The 22,408-nt window shown below is 34.9% G+C and overlaps 1 protein-coding gene across 7 annotated transcripts in view; it reads left to right on the top strand.

Annotated features, from left to right (window-relative positions):
• The window catches only part of LOC106666962 (serine/threonine-protein kinase MARK2-like), a 120,750-nt gene that overhangs the window by 19,647 nt on the left and 78,695 nt on the right, over positions 1 to 22,408 (top strand). Inside the window, exon 1 of one of the 7 annotated variants that reach the window (XM_014394518.2) lies at positions 7,630 to 7,951. The exons of the other annotated variants lie outside the window; for them this stretch is intronic. Coding sequence (XP_014250004.1) covers positions 7,751 to 7,951 — 201 coding nt within the window. The 5' untranslated portion in view covers positions 7,630 to 7,750. Of the gene's footprint in view, positions 1 to 7,629; positions 7,952 to 22,408 lie in introns of those variants that run through there. 7 annotated transcript variants of the gene reach the window in all.

Below are 22,408 nucleotides of genomic sequence, written 5' to 3'. Positions count from 1 at the left end.
GTATATGGTCATGACTTTCTTCAACATTCCGTAATTAGCTAAGTTGATTATGTTCTGGGACGAATTAGTTTCAACAAATCGATGTTTTTTTATTAATAGAACTTTGAAACGAGGAGCACTTATCTGGCTTTCTTGAAAAGCAGTAAACCAATGGCATCACAATCCATTTAGGTTTTTCTCTTAATCAAACAATTTGTATTAGGGCATTTAACTAGCGATTAAATAGATCAGGTGTAGAGGTAAAAAGATAGGAAAAATACAATCATTAAGAAATCATAATTAATATTTGTCATAATTAGCTGGGAGATGAAACAACCTAAATTTCTTTTAACTTTTTTTGAAAAACACCATCCGTTATAGTGTGGAATGAACAAATGGTTTGCACTTTTAGCATTAACGGTTCCTTATACATTTTAATATGTTTTCTGGCAGACTTATTAAACCTTAAATGCCATACAATCATTCTAATTTGCGTTTTTTCTCTGTATGGGTGTAGCAGTGTTCCATTTAATAAAGAAGGGGGAAAATGGTTTATACATCTTATCATGATCGTTTGAAGGGCACTTAGCTCTTTACCTAAAACCCTTCCAGATCGATGTACTGGCGATGTAGAAGCCCTTTTCCCCCTGGTGCTCTCTTCATAAATGTCAACTACGGGCACATTCTAACACAGATGGCGACTTGCTTAATTAAATGTCAATTTTGACGAATTTTTGATACATTTTTTTAATAGATTAATTCCAAATATCTCACTTTGCATGAAATTATGCAATTCTATTTCTCTTCGTAGGTTTTAACAATAAATATGTGCGCTTAAAATTTCAAGCTGAGATTAATTTTTTTTTGGCTTCCGTAAAATATTAACTTTTGAAAGGAAGATGTTTGTAAATCGTCTAGGTATATGCATTTCCTGAATCTTAAGTACGTTTTTGCCGTTTAATTGTACAGTATGTTCAGCACAACATCAAATTATTTTGTAAAATTCAAACAGTCTGTGATTGGTTTTCACATTGCCAATTGACAACGAGACACTTTTTACAAATAATCATATATTAACATTTATTTTTATGTAAAAAAACGCGTAGTGCCAAAGAAGATTAAACGAACTTTACGCTCCTGTGAAATTTATTATAAATCTAAAACCTCGCTTTTAATTATTAATTTTTATTTGGATTTAATTGTAAAACTGTAACTCAAATAGAAAGTCCGTTGTTGTTTATTTCAAACTATGTATTTTTATCTGAAAGTTATTAATTTATTTGAAGATCGTCAGATTCGGTCTGGGGCGACGTAGGTTTTAGAAAAACATTTTCTTTTCCGTGCCAACGTTTCGATCTTTATTGAGGTCATCTTCAGGGCTTGGTATTATTAACATTGTTTAAATAGTACAAATACACGTGGGATGTGGGAAAAAATGAATTTATACAACGCTAGAAATTTGAAATTCAATCAAAGTATTTATACTCATCCAAAATGTTGTTTTTTCACATCCTACATGTATGTATTTGTAAAATTTAAACAATGTTTATAAATTCCAGGCCCTGAAGATGATCTTAAATAAAGATCGAAACGTTGGCACGATAAAGAAAATGTTTTTCTACAACCTACGTCGCACCAGACCGCATCTCACAATCTCCAAATAATCATTGGCTAACGGTCATTAAACACCACACCATATTAATTTATTTGAAAATGTTCAACGGCTGGTTGGAGGCGGCGAATGTCTAACCCGTCTCTTTATCATGTCCCGTAAGTGTTCTGTAGTATTCATGTCAGGAGAACGTGCTAACCAATTCATTGTGGCCATCCCTACATCCTCCAAGTGGGTGACAATTCGAGCTACATGCGGTCGAACGTTATCATGCATTAATACGAAATTGTTCCCAATAATTGGAACGAATGGGACCACAGCTTCCAGAAGATTTCCTCAATGTACCTTAGGGCAATTAAAAGACCATTCTTTGGGTTGTTAATTAAAAACCAAGCATGGGAGTTGTTTCCACCCCATATGATAACTGACTGACTAAAGGCTGTGACAAACGCATGGCAGATTAATCAAAGCGTTCTCCACGTCTTATCCTACACACGGTCCTTGTTTTCTGATTGTCATAAAACCAAATTGTACCGCATCTGTGCACAGTACAGCCACCCATGGTTCAAGTGCCGAAGCGATTTGCTGTTGTCAAAGCAATAAAACGATCATCTCTAGCTGTCGTACGTCGCGGTCGACCACAACCTCTCTTCGATCGAGACTCCCGGTGGCCTTAAACTGCTGTAGACCATCGTGGTTGGCAGAATTCGGCACACCCAGTATTGGCCGTTGTTGGCCACAGCATTTGCCCGGACGACAACTTCTCGATTTGAAACAATGCTTTTAAGAATTTTTTTAGACTCAAATTTATTTTTTCATCAACGAAAACAATTTAAAAATCCCAATAAACTCGTTCTATAGGTTTACTCTGGAAAGGAAAAAATTACACGATTTTCTTTATTTTTAATCTAAAAAGGGTAAAAGGCAGGCCCCAGGCATTTAACCCCTTTTGGTCGCCCGCCCTGCGTAATATATATAAAGATATGATGTGTAATACACGTTTTCTTTTGTCGAAAAACCGGTATGTGACAACCTTTTCCATAGGGTCGATCGTCTTGTTCATCTAGGCATAGTGCAGTGTCATTGGCATCTATGGTAGCTTTGTCTACTTGTTCTGATCGATACGTTCGGGTTGAACTAGCTCACGTGAACCACTTCCGCGTACGCTTCTATTTTTGGCTTGTCACACCCGATTATAACTTTGGCCCCTTTTTTTTCGCCAGTCGATTCATCAGCTAAAACTTCTTAGCCTGTAGGCCATTATTGAAGAATGACGTCGCAAGCAGAAAATATCTCAGCCAATTACACCAGACAAAAAACCCTACTTGACCCCACATTAGTATGTACAAAATCAGCAAAAATCTGTATAATATGAGAAAAAGTAAAAGTATCTGTAGTTTTGCTGTTTCCGATTAGTTTTGATCGGCCTATGCTGGATACATTTCGTATTCTCAATTCATTGGTGAGTCTGAGACAGGTAGTTCTATAAAGTTTGAAGGAAATCGAATCTTATTTAACAGACCAACACAGCTAAGATATGCGGACAAAAATATTTACCAGTACCAACCTACTTATGTAGGTATGTACTGGATATGTAGGATATGTAGTTTGGCCGTTTTCAATCATTTGGCCGGCCTGTCCTAGATGCGTTTCCTTTGCAGTACGTTCAGTGTTGAGTCACAGATAGATCTTTAAATATTGCGAGGTACGACAGACCAACATGCCCTATACGACCAAAGCACAAATTCAAAAGTAGTTAGGTCGTATCCGATAATTGTGGACTGCCAACTCTTCGCTGGGTTTGTCTGTCAGATGCATTTCGTAATTTCCCATCCTCGTGTTAGGATATTATTTATCCATAATCGCCATTTTTGGACTGACCTTTTTAAATATATTTTAAGTTGATACTGATTTTGCATCGAAGTAATAATTTGGCCAAAATGTTAAAGTGGAACGGACGCAGTGTAATTATGCTAAGATGTTGGCGTGAAATCCCATGACATTGTGTAAGTCAAATTTCAAGTCTTTGAAGTTTTACGTGAAAACATCAGGAAATGATCATGAAACGTAAGGAAGCGTTAGCCATAATGATTCTTTAAAAATCACGTCATTGAGCTTACCTTGTAAGGCATGAAGTGGGCACATCCTACACGCCACAAATGGCCTGCTCCTTTTCGAAATGCGTACTGCGAATTATAATTATTAAAAACTTATAAAACGTTGCCTTTTAACACGTTGTAATAACCTTTCGTTTCTCGATATGATTTTACAAGAAACAAGGAATTTAATAAGGAATTATGACATTGAAAAATGTCAGTGAATAAAAATAAATCGTTGATCGTTCGATTGAGTGTTTTGGTAATAAAAAATTAACCTAATTTACAACACAATGAATAAGAAATATCCATTTTAAACGCTATTCTTTAATTTGAATTATTTTATTCTGTAAGTCAAATAAAATAGTTCAACTTCAAGTAAGGTTGAACGGAAGGAAAAATAATTTAGCAACAAAAACTCTAGTTCATAATACCATTTCCTCTATTTCACCTTTATCTAGTTTGAAAGTAAGTTAAGAAAACATGAATAAATTGTGAGAGTACTTGTCCTCAGATCTTGGCAGACACCGAACAATAATCCTTTTTTTAAAAAAGATAGTTCCTACTCACAGTAAGTTGTTTTCCAACGATCCGGATTTCGAGCCCCTTAGCTCAACATCAGGTAGAAGGATTTCTACAACCTGATGATGAGCTAAGGTGCTCGAAATCCGGATCATTGGAAAACAACTTACTGTGAGTAGGAACTATCTTTTTAAAAAAGGATTGAACACCGCACTCACTCCATCATTTACCATTTCTACCGAACAATAATTCTAATCTGGAATAAATAGTTAACACCCCACGAATAAAATTATTAAACCTGTTGGTAGGTAATGAATCATGTGATTCTTGCGTATGAATTTAAAAAAATGCTTCTAATCTGTTTTCGTAAAAAAAGTTTAAATTAATTGATATTTTAATATTACTTTTGTTACTGATACCTGTTGAAATGGAAATTGAGGTGATAATAATTTAATTTACATATCGCTTTTGCCCCTAGATTCTCGTGAATCTTGTTTAGTTGGCCTTTGTTCGGTGTTTTTTTGCTTCCGATTCCTTTTATTTTGTATCAGTTGTTTAGACAACCAGACCTAATACTTGGTTGTATTCGTCCGCTTGAAGATGAACATCGAACAGGTTGTGCGGAGGTGGCTAAACAAATTTATACCAGGAGATGAAACTAGGTTCAAGGTGACCGCCCGAAATGGTCAGAGATACGACACGTATTAGTCCGAGGTCTGCCTAAGTAATGATTTCAATGAACCGTGAAATTCGATGTGCACACAACTGAAATAAAAATGAGAATTTTAATGGCCTTATGGTCTCGCATATTAGCCAAAGTATGTATTCAGTTGTTATAAATGTTTTTTTATGAGGGGGAAGACTAGCGTGAAAAAAGACCTGGGGGACGGTGGAATTGAACGAATTGACCACTCGGTTACCGCGTTATGTGCAGAGTTGAGCCTATCACTTCGCGCAGACCACCGGCAATTCCTGCTTTTGTCATTTACAATAGATTATTGGCAGGCCTCGAGATTCACCACCTCAGACCTCGGTCTTATTCGCCCAGCCACCGAAGTTGGTCTCCAGGTGCTGTCAAAAGCTAGGTCAAGTCAGCACCCAACGTATGTAGTTCCTTTGTTATTTACATACCATTCACTCAAATGGTGGTGGCGTACTCGAAATTCCTCCAGCACCCTTTATAACACCTAATTGAGGATACTCAATATTCCGCAATCGGTCCTCTCACACTATACATTCACGCTAATGAATACATTTTCTCAGCAAATGCTAGGAACATAAATGAACCTTTTTTTTCCAAGGATCGGAACAGAGTCCCCAGCAGCTCAAGTCATATCGGGTGGCATTCCTTCGCGCCCTCTATATGGAAACAAAGGAATTGCACCTCTCAATCAGGTGGGACACATCAACCAACCTTTCTCTGCATTCCGTATTCATACGCGGCCCTTGGCCCAAAAGTAAGTGTCCAGGTATCAACCTCGCGTATTTTTAGTCGGGTAAGGATGAACCTTCTACGAGTCAGATCCTCTGATGGCCACCTACGATAGTGCTCTTCTTTAATTAATGTATGAAAGGTAAATAATGAATTGATATCATAATGGACTTTTTAAACCTCTTTGCCATTCAAGGACACTAATAATATTTATCACTTGCTTCCCTGATTTACATATACGCAAAATAAAATTACTTTTTTGTCAATCAGTACTCACTAATATCGGAAATTGAGCAACCTCACATTTCCCTAACTGCACCATAGATGACATTCCTTGCAGTCATCGAAATTACTATTTAATTCTGATTCTTGAATGTTGAGGATTTAACTTGTTCATCATTATTTCTTTATTTTCGTACTTGTTTAATTCCTTGAATCCTCAATTTCCGTATTTTTGACTTTAGATTATATATCTTTATAGCATTTCTTTTGTAACTTCTTAACATTTTTTAAAAAATCTGTTATCGATTTTGTGGTGTTTTAATTGTAGAGATTTTTTTCGATTATCTTTAATCATATAACTCTAAAGTGCACCTACTTTAAAAAAAATTAAATTATGGGTGGATTCTATTAACTATCTCTCAAAATTTTATGCTTTAATTTCTGTATATTTCAGGCATCATTCATACTCAGGCTTCTTCTTTGTGTCACAGTTTTCTTTTTAATATTTCTCTTTTATTAAAGTTTTATCCATTCTAAATGACCTATTGTCTTTTTAACAGAAAAGTTAGTTCAAGATTAGCAAAAATCAGATGTGGGAATTAGACATTTGTGCTATGTTAAATAAAAATATAAATCATTTAAAATCTGTCTTAAGGTTGCACATGCACCCAGTAGACTAAAGTAAATGATAGAAGTCAGTTCTGTCAATCTATAATTATGTTATTTATGAGTATTTGGAGATGGAGTATTGTGTGATACAGGTGTAGAAAAACTTTTCTTTATTGTGCGAACGTTTTGATCTTTATTTAGATCATCTTCAGGGCCTGGGATTTACAAACGTTATTTGGATTGTACAAATACAGATGTGTAAATGAATTTATACAATGATTTACGCAATATAGAAAATTAGGTTTATTCATAGTATTTGTACTTTACTTCATCTTCACAGAAAACACACTTTGAGGGAGTACAAATACTTTGAATAAACCTAAAACGTCTATTTATGAATTTATACAATGGTGTACCCAATCTAGAAATTTTAGGTTTATTCAAAGTTTTTGTATTCACAGTGGGGTTTTCAGTGTAGATGAAGTAAAGTACAAATATTTTGAATAAACCTAAAATTTCTATACTGCGTACATCATTGTATAAATCACATCTGTATTTGTGCAATCCATATGTGTAAATACGAATCCCTGAATATGATCTCAATAAAGATCGAAACGTTGGCACAATAAAGAAAATGTTTTTCTAAACCTGCATCACACAAAACCGCATATCACCATCTCCAAATAATCATTAATTAATGGTCACTAAATACTACATATGTTATTTATAACAAGTTGTCACGTCGCATAAGAACGTTATCAATTATGTTAAGACAGTTTTTTTACAAAACCGTTTCATTCGATTATTTAAAATAAAAAATAAATTATTGAGAAAAATATATATAAATTATTTATCATTATCGTCCAATTATTCCACCGATGATTAATCGGTTGATTGTCCTGCTTCATGACGTAAAATATTGCGTTGATGATCCTTGGTTGCTCAATTCCCCAAGTCACGGCCTATGAATGGAAGGGAAGAGCGATTATGAAGTCAATGAGCGTGTTTCGTGGGGCATATTTCATTCTGTACGTATTGGTTGTGTGGTATATGTTAAAAAGGCTGTATACTGTATAGCCTCATCTGAAAATTTCTAGGAGGGACAAGTCCGTAGTTTGAGGAGAGGGGTGAGAATCTCCCCCCACTCGACGGTTTCTCCTGTTCCTCGGCAGTCGGCCTTGCGCCTCCGTTTAGCTGTGTGGGTGAGTGTGTGTCTGTGTGCGAGATGATCCCGTGGTGTTGTGTGTTCTCCGTGTGATCGCTCGTGTCTTGTGTGTAATGCCGACCCCAGCGATGCTCAAGCTACTCACGAGAAGCAAGAGCACTCGCCGCCCCGACAGCGCAGTCCCAGTGCTGGCGAAACCTGTCCGGACAAGCGAACCACGCTCAGCGGAGCCGCCGAATCTCGTGAGAAGACCTTTGGCCAAGCTGAGCGAGGGCGAAAGGCACAGGAATCATGCTGCCAAACGTCATAGTCAGGTAATTTCATTAAAAAAAAAAAATCCAGAGATGTTGAAATAAATCGATTAGTCAGGTCAAGTTCTAGAATAGTTAGTTATCGAATTGCCATATCAAATCTTATCTGTATTGTTTGACAAATTCACAGAAACCCAGTCGCAATCTTTTTTCCATTCTATATTTCTTAGGAAAAGATGAAATAAACATTGCAGGAATATCACCAATCCCCTTAAAATAATTTTCAATAATTTAAATTTATGCAGTCGTGTTTACTCTCAGGTCGTTTTCTTTTTCGGCGGCATTGGTTAAGGCGTTCAACCTTTGACCGGATAAATATAAATAGAACGCCGCATGGGCCCGGCCCTTGGAAAATGATTTGTTCTATCTTCCGTTCACAAGGCATTATGCGGCCAAAGATTTGATATCCATTATTGGCTCTCTTTGGATCGATGTTAACCATATAGCAGCATGTTTGAGACTGACGTAATCCCAACTGGGATGGCTTCCGAAAAACCGGTTTTGAACTTTCATCGTGCATTTGCAGATCTATTTGTTTCCTTGATTCAACCACATCCGGTATTTCTTCACATACTTTTCGAGATGACGTATGAAATGTATTCACTTCCAAATCAATTATGTATACCTGAAACTTAAACGAATTAAAGTAGGCCTACGTTTGTAGAGTAAAAACGAGATTTATTAGAACGCTTAAAGAAAGCATTTTGGCCTATTGTTTACTTCCTCTGGGTTGGGCATCGCATTCAATTAAAAACCTACACGTCTTTAACGAGAACGAGCGACCTCATTGATAAAATATCCTAAACCTACAGACAGAAAGGTTGCCTTATAATTAATTCTTGTTTTCTTATATCATAATTTTTTAAGTGTTGCACCTTTTGTCATTCATCTTCGGAATATCGTCGGTGCAATTTTGAAACTTACATGCTAGTCCTTGGAATGTTCTTTGTTGATGTTTCGTAACATAGCCACTTTAATGGAAATGTAATCAGTCAGTTTCTTATACAATTCTTTAGAAATATATATANATATATATTATCATGTTTTCCTTCTTTCCGCAAATTATGACATACAGAATTTACATGTAAGTATAAATCAGTTGAGCATTAAGAAAAGACATGTATGAAACAAGAGAAATTTTCATCAAGTTCGACTTTTTAGACGTACATCAGTAAAACTGATTTTACATGTGTGAAAGAATCAAATGTTACGTCTCACAGTGTTGTCGATTAGAAACTATGCTCGCGATTGTCGCGTTCCTTATAGTTTAATAAGATTAGCCTTGGCTAGCTAGTTGTGTATCTGAGTACTGGACTCTTACATACAAGTTTGTTTTTTTTATAAATCAACAGTAGTTTTTTTCTATTTCGTGGCTATTCGTAAAAATGTTTAAATGGGATGATAAATAAATTCTCTATGATATTGACTATAATTTGTTGAAGTCGTGAAGAGCGGTCAAAAATGAGTAGTTTGGAAAAACACTTTTTTTTTTTGCCGTCGTTTCGACCTTTATTCGAGTCATCTTCAGGGCCTGGGTAAATTACAAAACATGTTGACTAGAAAAAATACAATTTTAGATGTAAACATAAATTTCATACTCACATAAAATGTGGTGATATTCTTGTGATGCCATATTGGTTTTGTGTGAAAGTGTTGTGAAACTTGAATTTGTATTATGTTATTTTTATATGATTCGGACATGGTGGGGGACGCGGTAAATCTGGGGAAATTTCTTTGATCATAGTCGGTTTTATTTAACTCAAAGGAAGTCGAAAATGGGGATTGTCTGGATTGGATTTGTGATTCGGTATTCAATATTGGAGAGGAAGTTAATTATTAAGGACGATAACGAAGGAAAGGGAAATATAAAAATAACGTTTAATAGTTTATTTGCTTTATGATGTTTGCTTCGGCTGAGTTTGCATTACCTGTTTTGTACTTAATGCTTTTAATGAAAACCATTTCTATAAAATTGTTCAAATTTCTATGTATTTGTTTTTTCCATGTCTCGTATTTATATTTTGTCGAAATAAAAGTTGTGTTGTTTTTAAAGTGGTGTGTGGCCAATGCTGTGGAATTGGTTTTTGGTATTTTACGAGTTTTTTTTTCTTTTCCTTTTTTAAACAAGGGTTCGTAACAGCAGAGGCTATATCAACCCTCGGGGTGCCGGTTTTTTGAAAAAATAACAACCCAATTGTAAGCATCTCGGGTTCGAATGCAGGGCCGCTGGATTCGAACCCAGGACCTTTACCTTACGGTGATGAGCGCCGTGTCAACTCCCAAACGGTGCGGCCACCGACGCCCCAATTTTTGTGTTGTTTTCCGTTTTTTTTTTTTTAATTCTATTGTATGCAGCTGGACAGTTAATACAATTAATTTCATAAATTGCATCGCAATCGTATGCTGTTGGTGTTGGGTCTTTGACTTCAGAAAAAAAGTCTGTTATATTTTATGTTTTTTAAAAGCTTTTTTAATGTTTTCTGAGGAGAGAAATTTACTTAATTTGTGTGACAATGTGTGGATGAATGGAATAGATACGTATATTGGTTTGTCTTTGTATGATTGTATAGATGATGTGTTGTGTATTGTGGAGGATGTTGTTTTGTGTAGTACTGGGTTATAATTGTTTATGATTCAGTTAATTATGTTCGTTAGGGTAGTTAATATTGACTATGTGGTACTCCACAAGTTGCTTTCATATCCTGCATGTTTATTAAGTAATTTAATATTTTACTCCAAATATGCTGTTATCTGTCAAAACTATTTGAAATAGGTTCTTATTCGATTGAGATTGATGATAAAATATCCTTCTAAGAATATTTTTTGTCTCTGTTAACCACAACTCGACCCGATATAAGGCCACTGAAGTGCTTCGCCCTTGTTTGAATAATACAATGCTTCCGCCCACTCGGCTCACTCAGGATGAGACCTCAGGGAAATCCTTAAAAAATTTGTTAGCTTAAGGGCAGAAAATTCGTGTGGCGTGCCTGTTTCACACCAGTCCCACCACGTCGGTTTCCCGACCGCAATAATTCCTGCTTTTTCATATTGAAGGCTTGTTTTTCAAATATACAAATACAATTTATTGTATCAAGTGTGCTTTTGGACTTGGATTTTATATTGGTTGCGTTAAAAATAACATCTTTTATTAATTAACAAGTGATTTTGTAGTTAAGAAAATACCAGTATCCTAGCATTTCAAATTGTTTGTGCATCATTCTATTAGAAATTGTTTACGTTGTTTGACACTTTCACGAAATAGTAGTAATTATATATTGGATCCTAAAGCGGAATTGCTAATGTTAGGCAAATGTTTACATGTTGTCCGATTGTTAAAAAAAAGACACGGTGAAAATAAATAAAAATATATTCTGGATAAACAAGAAAGCACCCAAGATGTTAAATTAAAGACAATCGATTCGGAGAAAAACTGTGAGAAATTCTCTTGTTTTAAGACAATGACGGTCAAGAATAAGTCATTGTGTCAAACGTTACATCATTTACTCTCTTTCCATCCAAACAAAAAACCCCAGGTTAGGTGGATTTAGGCCATCGGGTCAGCTTCTTGGGGGGGAGAAACGGGTGATTTATTACCCACGCAAATTGAAACTTTAAGTTGACCGTTCAATTTTAAGGACGATGAAAACGGAATTTCCATTTAGCACGAGCCGAGCGGTTTTGATAAGCTTTAATTAGAAAGCCTGGGGTTAACGATTGTGACACTTCAAAATTCAATTTACTTGTGGTCTGCCCCATTATTTGCAAAATGATTTTTTTCTGACAAAAAAATATATAGAGTAAAGATTATTTGATTTACTCAAACCGAAAAGAATGTATCTTGCCTGAAATTATATTTACGAAAATATTTATAATTGCAAAATAATAAACGCTAATCAACGTAAATTAAAAAAAGAAAACTAATTAAAATAACCTCTAATTAAGCAAAATATTTTCTTAAATAAAAAATTAAGTCTTTTTGTTTCTTCTAAAACAATAATAATTTTATATTATAATACATATAGTAATATACGGATGTTACAATTATTGAAATTATCTTATTTTTTCACTTTCTTCGTCAACATCCATTGTCGTGGAGGAAGCTAGGTCTGTTTAAAGGCAAAGGCCCTTCCAAGTTATTCCTTGACTTCTTGTCTGGCGATTTTCCCCAAAGTTTCCCGGTAATGTTGGATCAAATCACCTTCCCATCTTTGAATTTCAGGATTGATTTTGGTTTCATAGCAAGGTTGTTTGTTGTCGTTTTCTTTATTCTTGGGAAGATTTGGTTTCTCGCACTCCGGAAGTTGTTTGATTGTTTGTTTTCCTTTGACGAATCCTGTGTCCTTAACGTTAGAGGGTCCGTATTTTTTCCTTTGTCAATATGCTTGTTGACTAGATTTTCCATGTATGTTGGGAATGTCCGGCATGGTTTATAAAGAAATATTTTCTTATCAAAGATCAAATTTGGTTTTAGACAAATGACGATAAGTGAAAGTGACGTTTATGACACATTACGTACATAAAAGTCATAAGTAAATTTAAAATGAAAAAGAAGGAAAAGATGTTTTTAACATTGTAGCAAAGACAATTCAACCTACAATTTTATCGTAATACATGGAACATATTTGGAAATGTTTTGCTCACGGTTGTTAAGCGCATATATTTTTGAAATAAATTATTGTTGGCCGATTGTTGTTTTGCTAACTAAATGGTGATCTTTATTCAAGATTATAGCTTATTTTTAACAGTTTAAATTTTATTATCCTTATCAGTTTGCTTTGATAATAATTCTAAGAGGCTGCAACTCTTAAAAATAGAGTTTTGAGTCGGGCAATCTTAATTCTTATATTCACGACCATTCAAATTTGTCTGTTGGTCCTGTTTTTCATATCCTGCTTTTCGTTTAATGCTAATTAAAACAATAAAATAAAAATGTTAAATTTATTTAGAGAGCCGGGTTTTAGGGACATGTACACAAATTTCAAAATTATCGGCGGACAAAATAAAAATATTTAAACATATTTATTTTTAAAAATATATAGACTGTTCGATTTCCGTTTTAGATTTTTTATTTATTTTTGATTATTTTTTTAGATGTTTAGATTTCTGTTTAGATTTCAATTTTCATTTTTCCTTAACCTTGGATTTTATTCTCGAAATTCTTTGGTTTTTAGATAATTCCGCATCCATAAGTCTGTGGGTGATAGGATGGTATGAAACTTAAATTTTTGTGGCAGAAATACTAACATTTCAAGATTTGCAATTAGATAATTGATTATTTTAATTACCCGTTCAAAAATTTATTAAACGATCAATGGAACCAACCAGTTAATGTTGTTCAATCTAAATATTTGAATCGATTTGTTATTATTTGCCTTTGGGCCCAACCTTCTTAAATGACTATCCGTTTATATTTCAATCTAAGGCATTTGGTGATCAGCCTACCTGATGGAAAATTAAATCAGCTTTATCCATTGAGAAACAAATTGGCCAATCACAGCACAGCAGACGTTTCTCAAATTCGACCTGGGATATAACTGCTTTAAAGTCCCATTTAGAGGGTGGATATCTGCCGGATGCTAATTTAGTATAGCTGATTGGCAGACCTAAGCGTGGGTGCCTGAAGCGTTGAGAGCCCATAATTATTGCTCATTGCTAATTCCTCTCCTCCACCCATGTCAAGATCGACAAAAAAAATTAACAAAACAGAAATCTTAGGACGTGTCAGAATTTTAAAGAAAACCGTAGTGACAAATTAACAATGGAATACCGTTACAGACTAAAAAAAACCTTATCGCTTCCTAGCTTCCACCTTCTCCAATGAAACTGACCTACTTTTTTTATGAGGGACAGCTGTTCTCTGCCAATACCTTTGTTGGATAACTATTGTGTTTATTCTTTACAAATGGATTTTAGATAGGTATGAGTCTGTTTAAATATACCAAATTAATGCGCTTCTTTTAATGAAATTACGTCGAAATGTAACTTTTAATTCAACATATTACACTACAACCAAATAAAACAATGATATGTAATGTTGATTATATATATTTTTTGTATTACAAGGGAGATTTGATTTTAAAATATTTTTATTTGTATTACTATTGTTTATTTTTGAATTAAACCATATTGTTTATTTTTATTTCAGGTAGGTGTGATACTTCTGTGTGGATAAAATCTTTTAAAGATCGGTAATGATGCAATATTTCCTTTACTTCTACTATAAACATAACGTAACATAAATAATTCATTATATACATCAAACCTAATTTTGTAATACTTATAAGACCACCATTGGTCTGTAATATTCCAGTCAAATTGTGTGCTACATTTTTGACTAGTTTTTGCATTAGCGTTATGACTAAGAAGAAAACACATAAATTAAATTGTAAAAAAATACCAGAATGAAATGTTCGATACGTACAAATATTTGGTTTTTATAAAGTCGTACAATTGAATTTTAAACAGGTCAGACGTGACAAAGGGTGGGTGGGTTATTGGAAGTAAAGTAGGTACTCTCTGAGTTTTCAAGTTACAGGAAATTGAAAGGGAAAACTGATAGGGAAGTTGATCTATTGGTTCCATAATAACAATCGTGCTAGTTTTCTGCCTAATCCATCTCGTTAAAAGAAATCGTTCTTAAGTCTTAAAAACTTGTTCTGTTTGTAACAAGTAAATATTAGTACATAGTTAAATATATATCTATAATTTGGGAAATTTAGGTGCCGACAAACAGCTGACAATCCGGCTATTGGTAATTCTTTTCCGGCTCTTTTACGCAATTATTTTTCAATCTGCAGCCTTTGATCGTCTTGGTCTGTTACCGACCCTCTGCTTTTGTATAAAGATTAAGGCAATATCCTAAAATGCTAACCTCTCAGGTTATCAGCTACAGAATAGTCTCTTAACATACAGATTTATACAACACCACCCGATACAAATAAGAGACTGGTCACATTCACTCCCCCAGATTACTCGACATTCCTCGGGGCTGGAGATGGAGATCCTTTCTCGCTAATAAATTCATTCCAGTAAATTAACATAAACAACACCTGATACATACATAAAAGCTGGTCACATTCAATTCACTCACCCTGAGAATTCGATATTCCTCCGGGCGGGGTCCAATCCACTCCATTCTTGTCAATAACTTTCTTCTCCAGACGTCATACATTCACCCCAAAGTACTCCATATTTTTGTGTGGTGTTAGTGACCGTTAGTCAATGATTATTCGTGAGATGCGGCACTCTGAACATGACACACAAGAATGACACATCTACACGGAAACCAAACACTTTGAGCCCTGAAGATGATCTCAATAAAGATCGAAACGTTGGCATGATAAAGAAAATGTTTTTCTGAAACCTACGTCACACCAGACCGCATCTCACGATCTCCGAATAATCGTACTCCATATTTCTCGGGGCGAAGTTGAATCCACTCCATTCTCGCTAATAACTTACTTTTCCTGTCCAGGCGTCACACACTCACCCCAGAGCACTAACTATTTCTCGGACAAGATTGAACAACCCCGACCTTTTACGCTAATTAATTACACTCGTTCTAGGAAATTAATATAAAAGCGACACACGAAGAAAACTTTTGTCACTTCACTACCTCAGAGTAATCGATATTCCTCGGGGCGGGGTTAAAGAACCCCTTCCTTTCACGCTAATAAATTAACATAAACAAAACAAACATAGTTAAATATGTCAAGTTGGCTGTTGAAAAAAGAAATTGAAAGGAGGTTGATCTACATAAAAATTCCATTTTTCCGGACTATTTCAAGTTAGGTAATTGAAACTTTTGATTGAATCAAAATTCTGACTATAACTTACGTCTAATGATCATTAGACGAGATATTAGCGGCTTAATAATCATCACTATGGTGGTGGTGACTATTGTCATATAGAGCCAATGACGCAGTAAACAATCTATTAACAATATTTTTGTTTTCTTTTTTGATGTTGGTGGTTTTCAAATATAGTTAATCTATCAAAATATGATTTAGATACTAATCATTTTGGAGAAATTTAACATTCGTAAGAATTTGTGATATAGTTTCCTTGTCACTACTAAATAAATGCATTATTTATAATGTTACATAATACATTTTATTAACAATTTTTGAGTGCATAATGTCATAGGTTTTTTGTGGTTAGTTCTTTATCTAAATCGTAATAATTTACCTTCACGTATTCTAATCAAACAAGAGTCCTATTATAGTGTGTAGATACCCGTTATCTTACTTTCTATGGAAACACTGAAGGCTTGCAAGAGAAAGATACAGTAATTTCTTCTGTGCATTAAATTGTTATTTGTACGCCATGAGTTTGTGTAATGTTCTGACCCGTTTTTGTCGATAACGAGATCGGTTTGTCAGGCCACTGCTGGAGAAGACACGTGTTCAATTGATGGAAGATGATCCGGCCGAGAGGCGTGTACCGTGGAATGTTAACTACGCACAACCGGCCGTGGGGCTCTTTACCTGCCGAAGGCATCATTTTTCCCTGCGGCCCTTTGCCCATTTCAAAGCGACGGTCTGTAGTATTGAAAAACGTGTTATTCGAGATGTTTTTTTCCACAGGCTCATTAAAATTCATAACGTTTCAATAATCCTTGCATTCAAGAAGACGTGCTCATTTTGTGTTCGACCTACTTCAAAACAGCCATTGAAGCCAAATATTGGATTGTCAGAGCCGCTTAAAAACGTTCTTAAAAACAAATTTCAATTTGTGTGTAAACAACATTATGGGAACTTTTTCTACATTCGTTTAACTGATTGCTTAAGTTATGGTATATTGCTGTATGGGACTGCGAAATAAGTATACGTCTCCCTGTAATCATGGTAATCATGAAGAAATCTCACAAACCCCATAAAAAACAATATTTATTTTCGTAACAATTTACTGTTTACCCCATAAAAACTAAGACTTTCAGGAGGTTGCAATCAGGAAGTTTAAACCGTTTCTAAACTGCACGTTCTTCATATTATCTTAGAGCTCTTTCACCTCAGAAAGTAGGAAAAATGAACTGAAATTATTAATAATTAAAAAAGTAATTATATCATTATTGATTGGAATTAGTGGAATTAGACTTCACGGCTTGCCGGTGTTGTCGGCATTCCAGGGTCAGACCTCGGTCCGGCCCGCCCTGCTTGGTGAATCCAATTATTTTTGGATTGTTGTATGTATTCCCAGCATAGGATAGGTGGTGGAACGTAAATACATATTTGTTTGATGAATATTCTTCCACTTTGAAGAGCGATAACAAAAGAAATTTATTGGCCGAATTTAAAAATTAAATACTTAATAATTTGCTGTAACAATTTATTCCTACCGTGTTTGTTACCCAAGTACTGGACTTAATCACGTAACGGTTACATTCTGACTACATACTGCTGTTCCATTCGACTTAACTCGGCTAATGGGTCCAACATTCTTAGATCGAGTAATGTTAGTAATCTAACAAAAATTAACTGATCTTTAGCACAAATATCGTGAATACCTGTAGAAAAATCGTACAGAGGACCCATAGACTGTTGTGCTCAAGCACGATTCTCAGGCATTACTACGCTCACTATATGGAGTCAAGGAATCGGGACAAATCGAACATTTACCTGCATGCCGGACCATGTCAGCCGCTATATATCGCTAATGATAACATAATTATTGGCAGTACTTTTACATGATACATAATAACGATACGGACAAAAGTTTTCGGTGATTTGAATTTAAATATTGAAAACTTCCTTTACCCTTCTTTTCCGTCGTGGCCTTAAGAAATCAGATAACCGTGGTGGAACTTTTTCTTTGACTTTCCTTCTGCTTTCTGTCAATACGATTTCGTCCTACGTTCCTCGGGGAACTCTTTGTCAGTTTTGTCCGGTTTTCATCTTGTTCCCTTTCCTTAATATTAATTTTTAATGACGTGAAGAGAAAATTTCTTTTTGAAATTTTATTTGCTTGTCCCATTTTCTTGTCCAAATCCAGTTATTCGATTTCAATTTGCTATGCTAATGTTTTTTTAACAATTTGCATATTTCGTTTCATTCCGAATGAAAGTTAAATTTATTTATAGAATCATTTATTAATTTCTTTCAAACTATAAATCGACCAAATTTGCTTTTTTGAATCGAGTGCTAATAAATGTATATGTCCCGTATATCCTTTATGTTTAAAGGAGTACATTTTATTTTTATTCCTTGAACTGCGCTTGAACAAGGGAGTGGCACCGCATTAAACGAAAATCAATGCTCACTCGAAAAACAAATTTCCATTCGGTTTAGAATAAAATGATAACGAAGGTCAGACGCCAGCTGGCATAATATGACGGGTCGCCCGACCTTTTGTATTCGCTTTGAAATACATTTTCGCCGGAATTTGTCAGTTTTTCATTGTTAACACCACAATCGGGACTTCTCAAGACTTCACTATACAAATAAAAAATTACTTATCGATTTGTTGCTTACCCCTTTGTGAATGTCGCTGGCGAGAATGTGTTGAAAACTGGCGGAAACAGGAAATTGAACTCCGCCGTTCACGGACTTGCCGGAAAAAGGAAATCGAGCTAGCGGAACGTACTTTTGGCTGTACACCGGTGTAAAGCAAAGCCGTGTATATTTCCCTGGTAATTAACAACTTAATAAAACCCTTACGATTTTTATTATAATAACCGTATGTAATTAATTTACAACTATGCGTTTGACATTTTCAATACTTAAAACGTTGAGTAATCGATCCTACCGTGTAGTGATTTGATAACCCGATTAACGAGCATCTGGGTTCGTTTATGAGTTTTTCTTTAGATACTCTAATGACCGGACGGCATATGCTTTTATTTAATAGCGTACATACAGCGAAAGTAACGTTCATTCAGAAAGTTGGCTCTTATGACCAATCTGTAATCAAAGAACGTTCCCCAATTAGTCGCGCATCATCGATCATTTTAGTCATTTCATTAAAGAAAATTATTTAAATAGGTGTGTGAGACAGATCTCATTGTGATCTCTTCCTGTATTAGTCTTAAATAGGCGATTATATACGAAGATCGAAGTGTCTCCCCTTTGTCAATCGGTAGTTCAGTTGATTGAGATAAGGTTGTATAGAATAAATACTACGGAGCGGTTTGTATCAAAAACCACTTTGTACAGCACGCCAAAAAGTGTTGCAATCTCACAATATTGAATTATAATATTGTTTTTCCATGTCGTTTTTCTTGTTGTTGCTTGTAGATGCTTCTTGTTGTCTTGTAGGTGTATGGTGGTTTCATTTATCTATTTTCCTTTTTAACCTTCGTAAAAGTAACAAAAATGTTATTCCACAGAAAAATCCGGCTGATGAGAGAGAGAAAATGTGAAATGTATTGTCATTTTATAAAGAAATTTTAATAAATAAGTTAAAAATACAAGATAGTTAAACGAAGAACCACCTTACACTTATAACATAGTCAAATTCTGCCAAATTGAAAAGTTGTCTGTAGATGTTTCTTATAAAATTGTAAAGCAGTGTTTGTGGTATTCACTAAAATAAACAAAACTTGTAAAACACTCATTTCTATGGAAGACTTTTCTTCTTAACAGTGCTTCAAATGCCTTCATATTGAACCAGTAAACGAAAAGATACCTGAGAACTAGTGATGGGGAATTCAGATGCTGAGTAAAACTGCGGTTTTTGCGAGAATTCGTCAACGTTTATATCAGGCATTATCATGAAAATTCACAACACGTGTGCAATGGCAAATGCTCTTGAAACGCAGTCTGAACTTGCTCTTTTGCAATTAATGATTTATGGTCATACCATGATCGATTATACACACCGCACCCCATGGAAGAAATATCTCACTTCTTCCCTCCTATATTATAAATACTGAGTGAATCCTGATCCATGAGTAAAGTCACATGACTCATACGTTCAGTGTACATTTTCCGATGGTCTTGGGAATATAGTCATGACAACTCTTCCAGAATTGAGAAGTGGGTGCACTACAGAATGGCATAATAGGAAAATAGAAACTGATTTGTATTAAATGGTATTGAAGTGATTAGTTGTTATCCACAGTGTTTATAAACAGTTTTCTATTCAAATCCTAAAATGTTCTGTAAAATGCTAAGCGGTTTAATTATATTGTATCAAAAAAAAATCTATGTGGGATTAAAATAATCTATGACTTCGAAATGCTTTCTCAGAATGATATGTGATTTGATTATTTAAACTTCGTGAATAACTAAGTCAGTTAACTTGTAAAAATAATTTTACATTTTTCTCCTTGTAATGTTATCCAAGTTTTTTAACGAAAAAATTAATGTGAATAAGTCAATAAACATTGTCAACCAGCATTTAGAAGCATCAAGGTTAATTCTTATCGTTTTACTCGGTTTGCTCCTTTTCTGAGATTAACATCCCAAAATAATTTTTTTACAAGATGCAATCAAATGTTCCTTGAAAATAATCTTTTAAGTTGATATTTTTTAGCTAATTCTTTCTGTGTTCAGTTTATTTCAATATTGTGACGATTTTCTAGACATGCGTTGTACACTGCGTTAACTCGTGGTTTACGCGCCTTTATATCCTTGAGTTAGCCACGTCCTTGAGTTTTAATTAATGGGCAGTTTTAAAGTCCATTGTGTTTGAGCGTTGTGGAACGTGCGGTAAAGTTGTTTTCTATTTAAAGTTGACTGGAGGCGAATTATTTATGTTTAATCATTTTTGTCTAAATTTACAACTGAAGAGCGTAATTGGTTTTCTTACCGACCTATTATAGAGTATCGGCGTGGTAGGATTTGATTGACGATCATCCAGTGAAAGTTGCAATAATTGATCATTATGCAATGAAATCATCGGCAGGCCCCAGAAGAAGTGCACAAACGTCCTTTGATAGCCGCGCGACCACCTTCCTCGAAGGCCCCATTTACACAGTCCGCAATGAGCTTGCTAGAATCACAAATGAAATATTATTTCCTGCGATCTGGACGAGCTTTTTTTATTACTTATTAACTATTACTACTACTATGAAATGGACCTTGATGCATTAATTAATCCTTGACTACCATACCTCAACATTCTCAAATTCTTTCTATATTTCAAATATGAAAAGGTTCGTATTATATTAATAAAAAAAATTGCGCTGAACTTACCTAATTGAGACCGATAATCTCTAGTAGGTTTAGGCTAGACTTCGTATGCTTTCTGCCTGTCCTAAAGGTGTTTTTTCACCAAGTATGATAATTTAACATGGTCCATTCGTCGATTGCTTCTTTTTTGTGGAGTATGACTTTTACAGAAGGGCTCCAGGACCTCTCTTTTGTTCGTTTGAAATCTGATCCTGAGAGTAAAGGCGTATCAGTCTCGTGAGAGGGTTGGAAATAAGATGAGCAGGATAGCAGCTACGGATTAATGGATTTGGTAATAAAAGGATATGTTTGAGTTGAGTGCCGGGTTTTAGGACCTTTGGTATGATTCGATCAGTAGGTGGTATGGTTGGTGACATAAAACGGAGCATGGACTTATTGTTCGTAGGGTTTTAAGTTGGAGGAATTAGATTAATAAGATTTTCTGTTGGATTCTGCATGGCGATGAAACTGAAGTTTGGTCCTTTCCCGTCATTTGGTCTCCATATCCTCGCTGGTTATATTTAAAAATCTTGGTTAGTTTTCCCACTGTTATTAATCAATTTAAAAATTGTAATAGGGATATCGATAAAACAGTTTTTAAACAGTTTATCTGAAGTATGACTAAGGTACAATAGGACATAAAATAATCAAAACTAGGTGAACCGAAAGATCATTCGTTGGCAAAATCGTAACATTTTGTTTCTATTGTTATTCTTTTAAGTGATTAAATTATTTTTCTTTACCTTTGCTATCAAGAGCATGGAAGAAGTTCGCCGTTGGCGTACCTCTTGGGTTAAGATTGTTATTTTAATTCCAAGAGAACGGTGGTTTCGTGTTTGCCTTTGGTTGTTGACTCGTTGCATAAATATTGAAATTTAATGATAACGTGTGATCAGCCTGAGTGTTTTCAGGCAGAATATCCTATTCATGCAAAACGGGAAAGTTGGGCTGCTCTGTATGTAATTTCGGCTAAGGACCATGTTAGGTACAAATTGCACGGCATAGTTGGTTAAAGTAGCTCGAGTTCAATTTGTATATTTTTGGTGGGAGATGCACATGATGATTCGTTTTAAAAGAATTTTAATTTCAACACGTGAAATAGACATTTACCATATGGGTGGGACGAGTCATTAAGGCGCCCGAATTGTATTTGTCATTCTAACGATTCTCGTTCGAATACTGTCATACCCCTTAGTGTTATGTTGAGCATAATTTGAAAAAAGTATTGTAAAGTGGTCTGACCCCCTCTTCTACATCACCCGATGGGCAGTTGTACGTTAATCCTTTCTGTATGACAATAATTCCTTAAGTACTTAAAATTTATTTACCATCTCTAATGTCATCGTGTACT

Source organism: Cimex lectularius, unplaced genomic scaffold (genome assembly GCF_000648675.2).
Source record: "Cimex lectularius strain Harlan isolate CLEC.00 unplaced genomic scaffold, Clec_2.1 scaffold189, whole genome shotgun sequence".
NCBI classification, from domain to species: domain Eukaryota; kingdom Metazoa; phylum Arthropoda; class Insecta; order Hemiptera; family Cimicidae; genus Cimex; species Cimex lectularius.
This window is presented reverse-complemented; position numbering and strand designations above follow the sequence as displayed.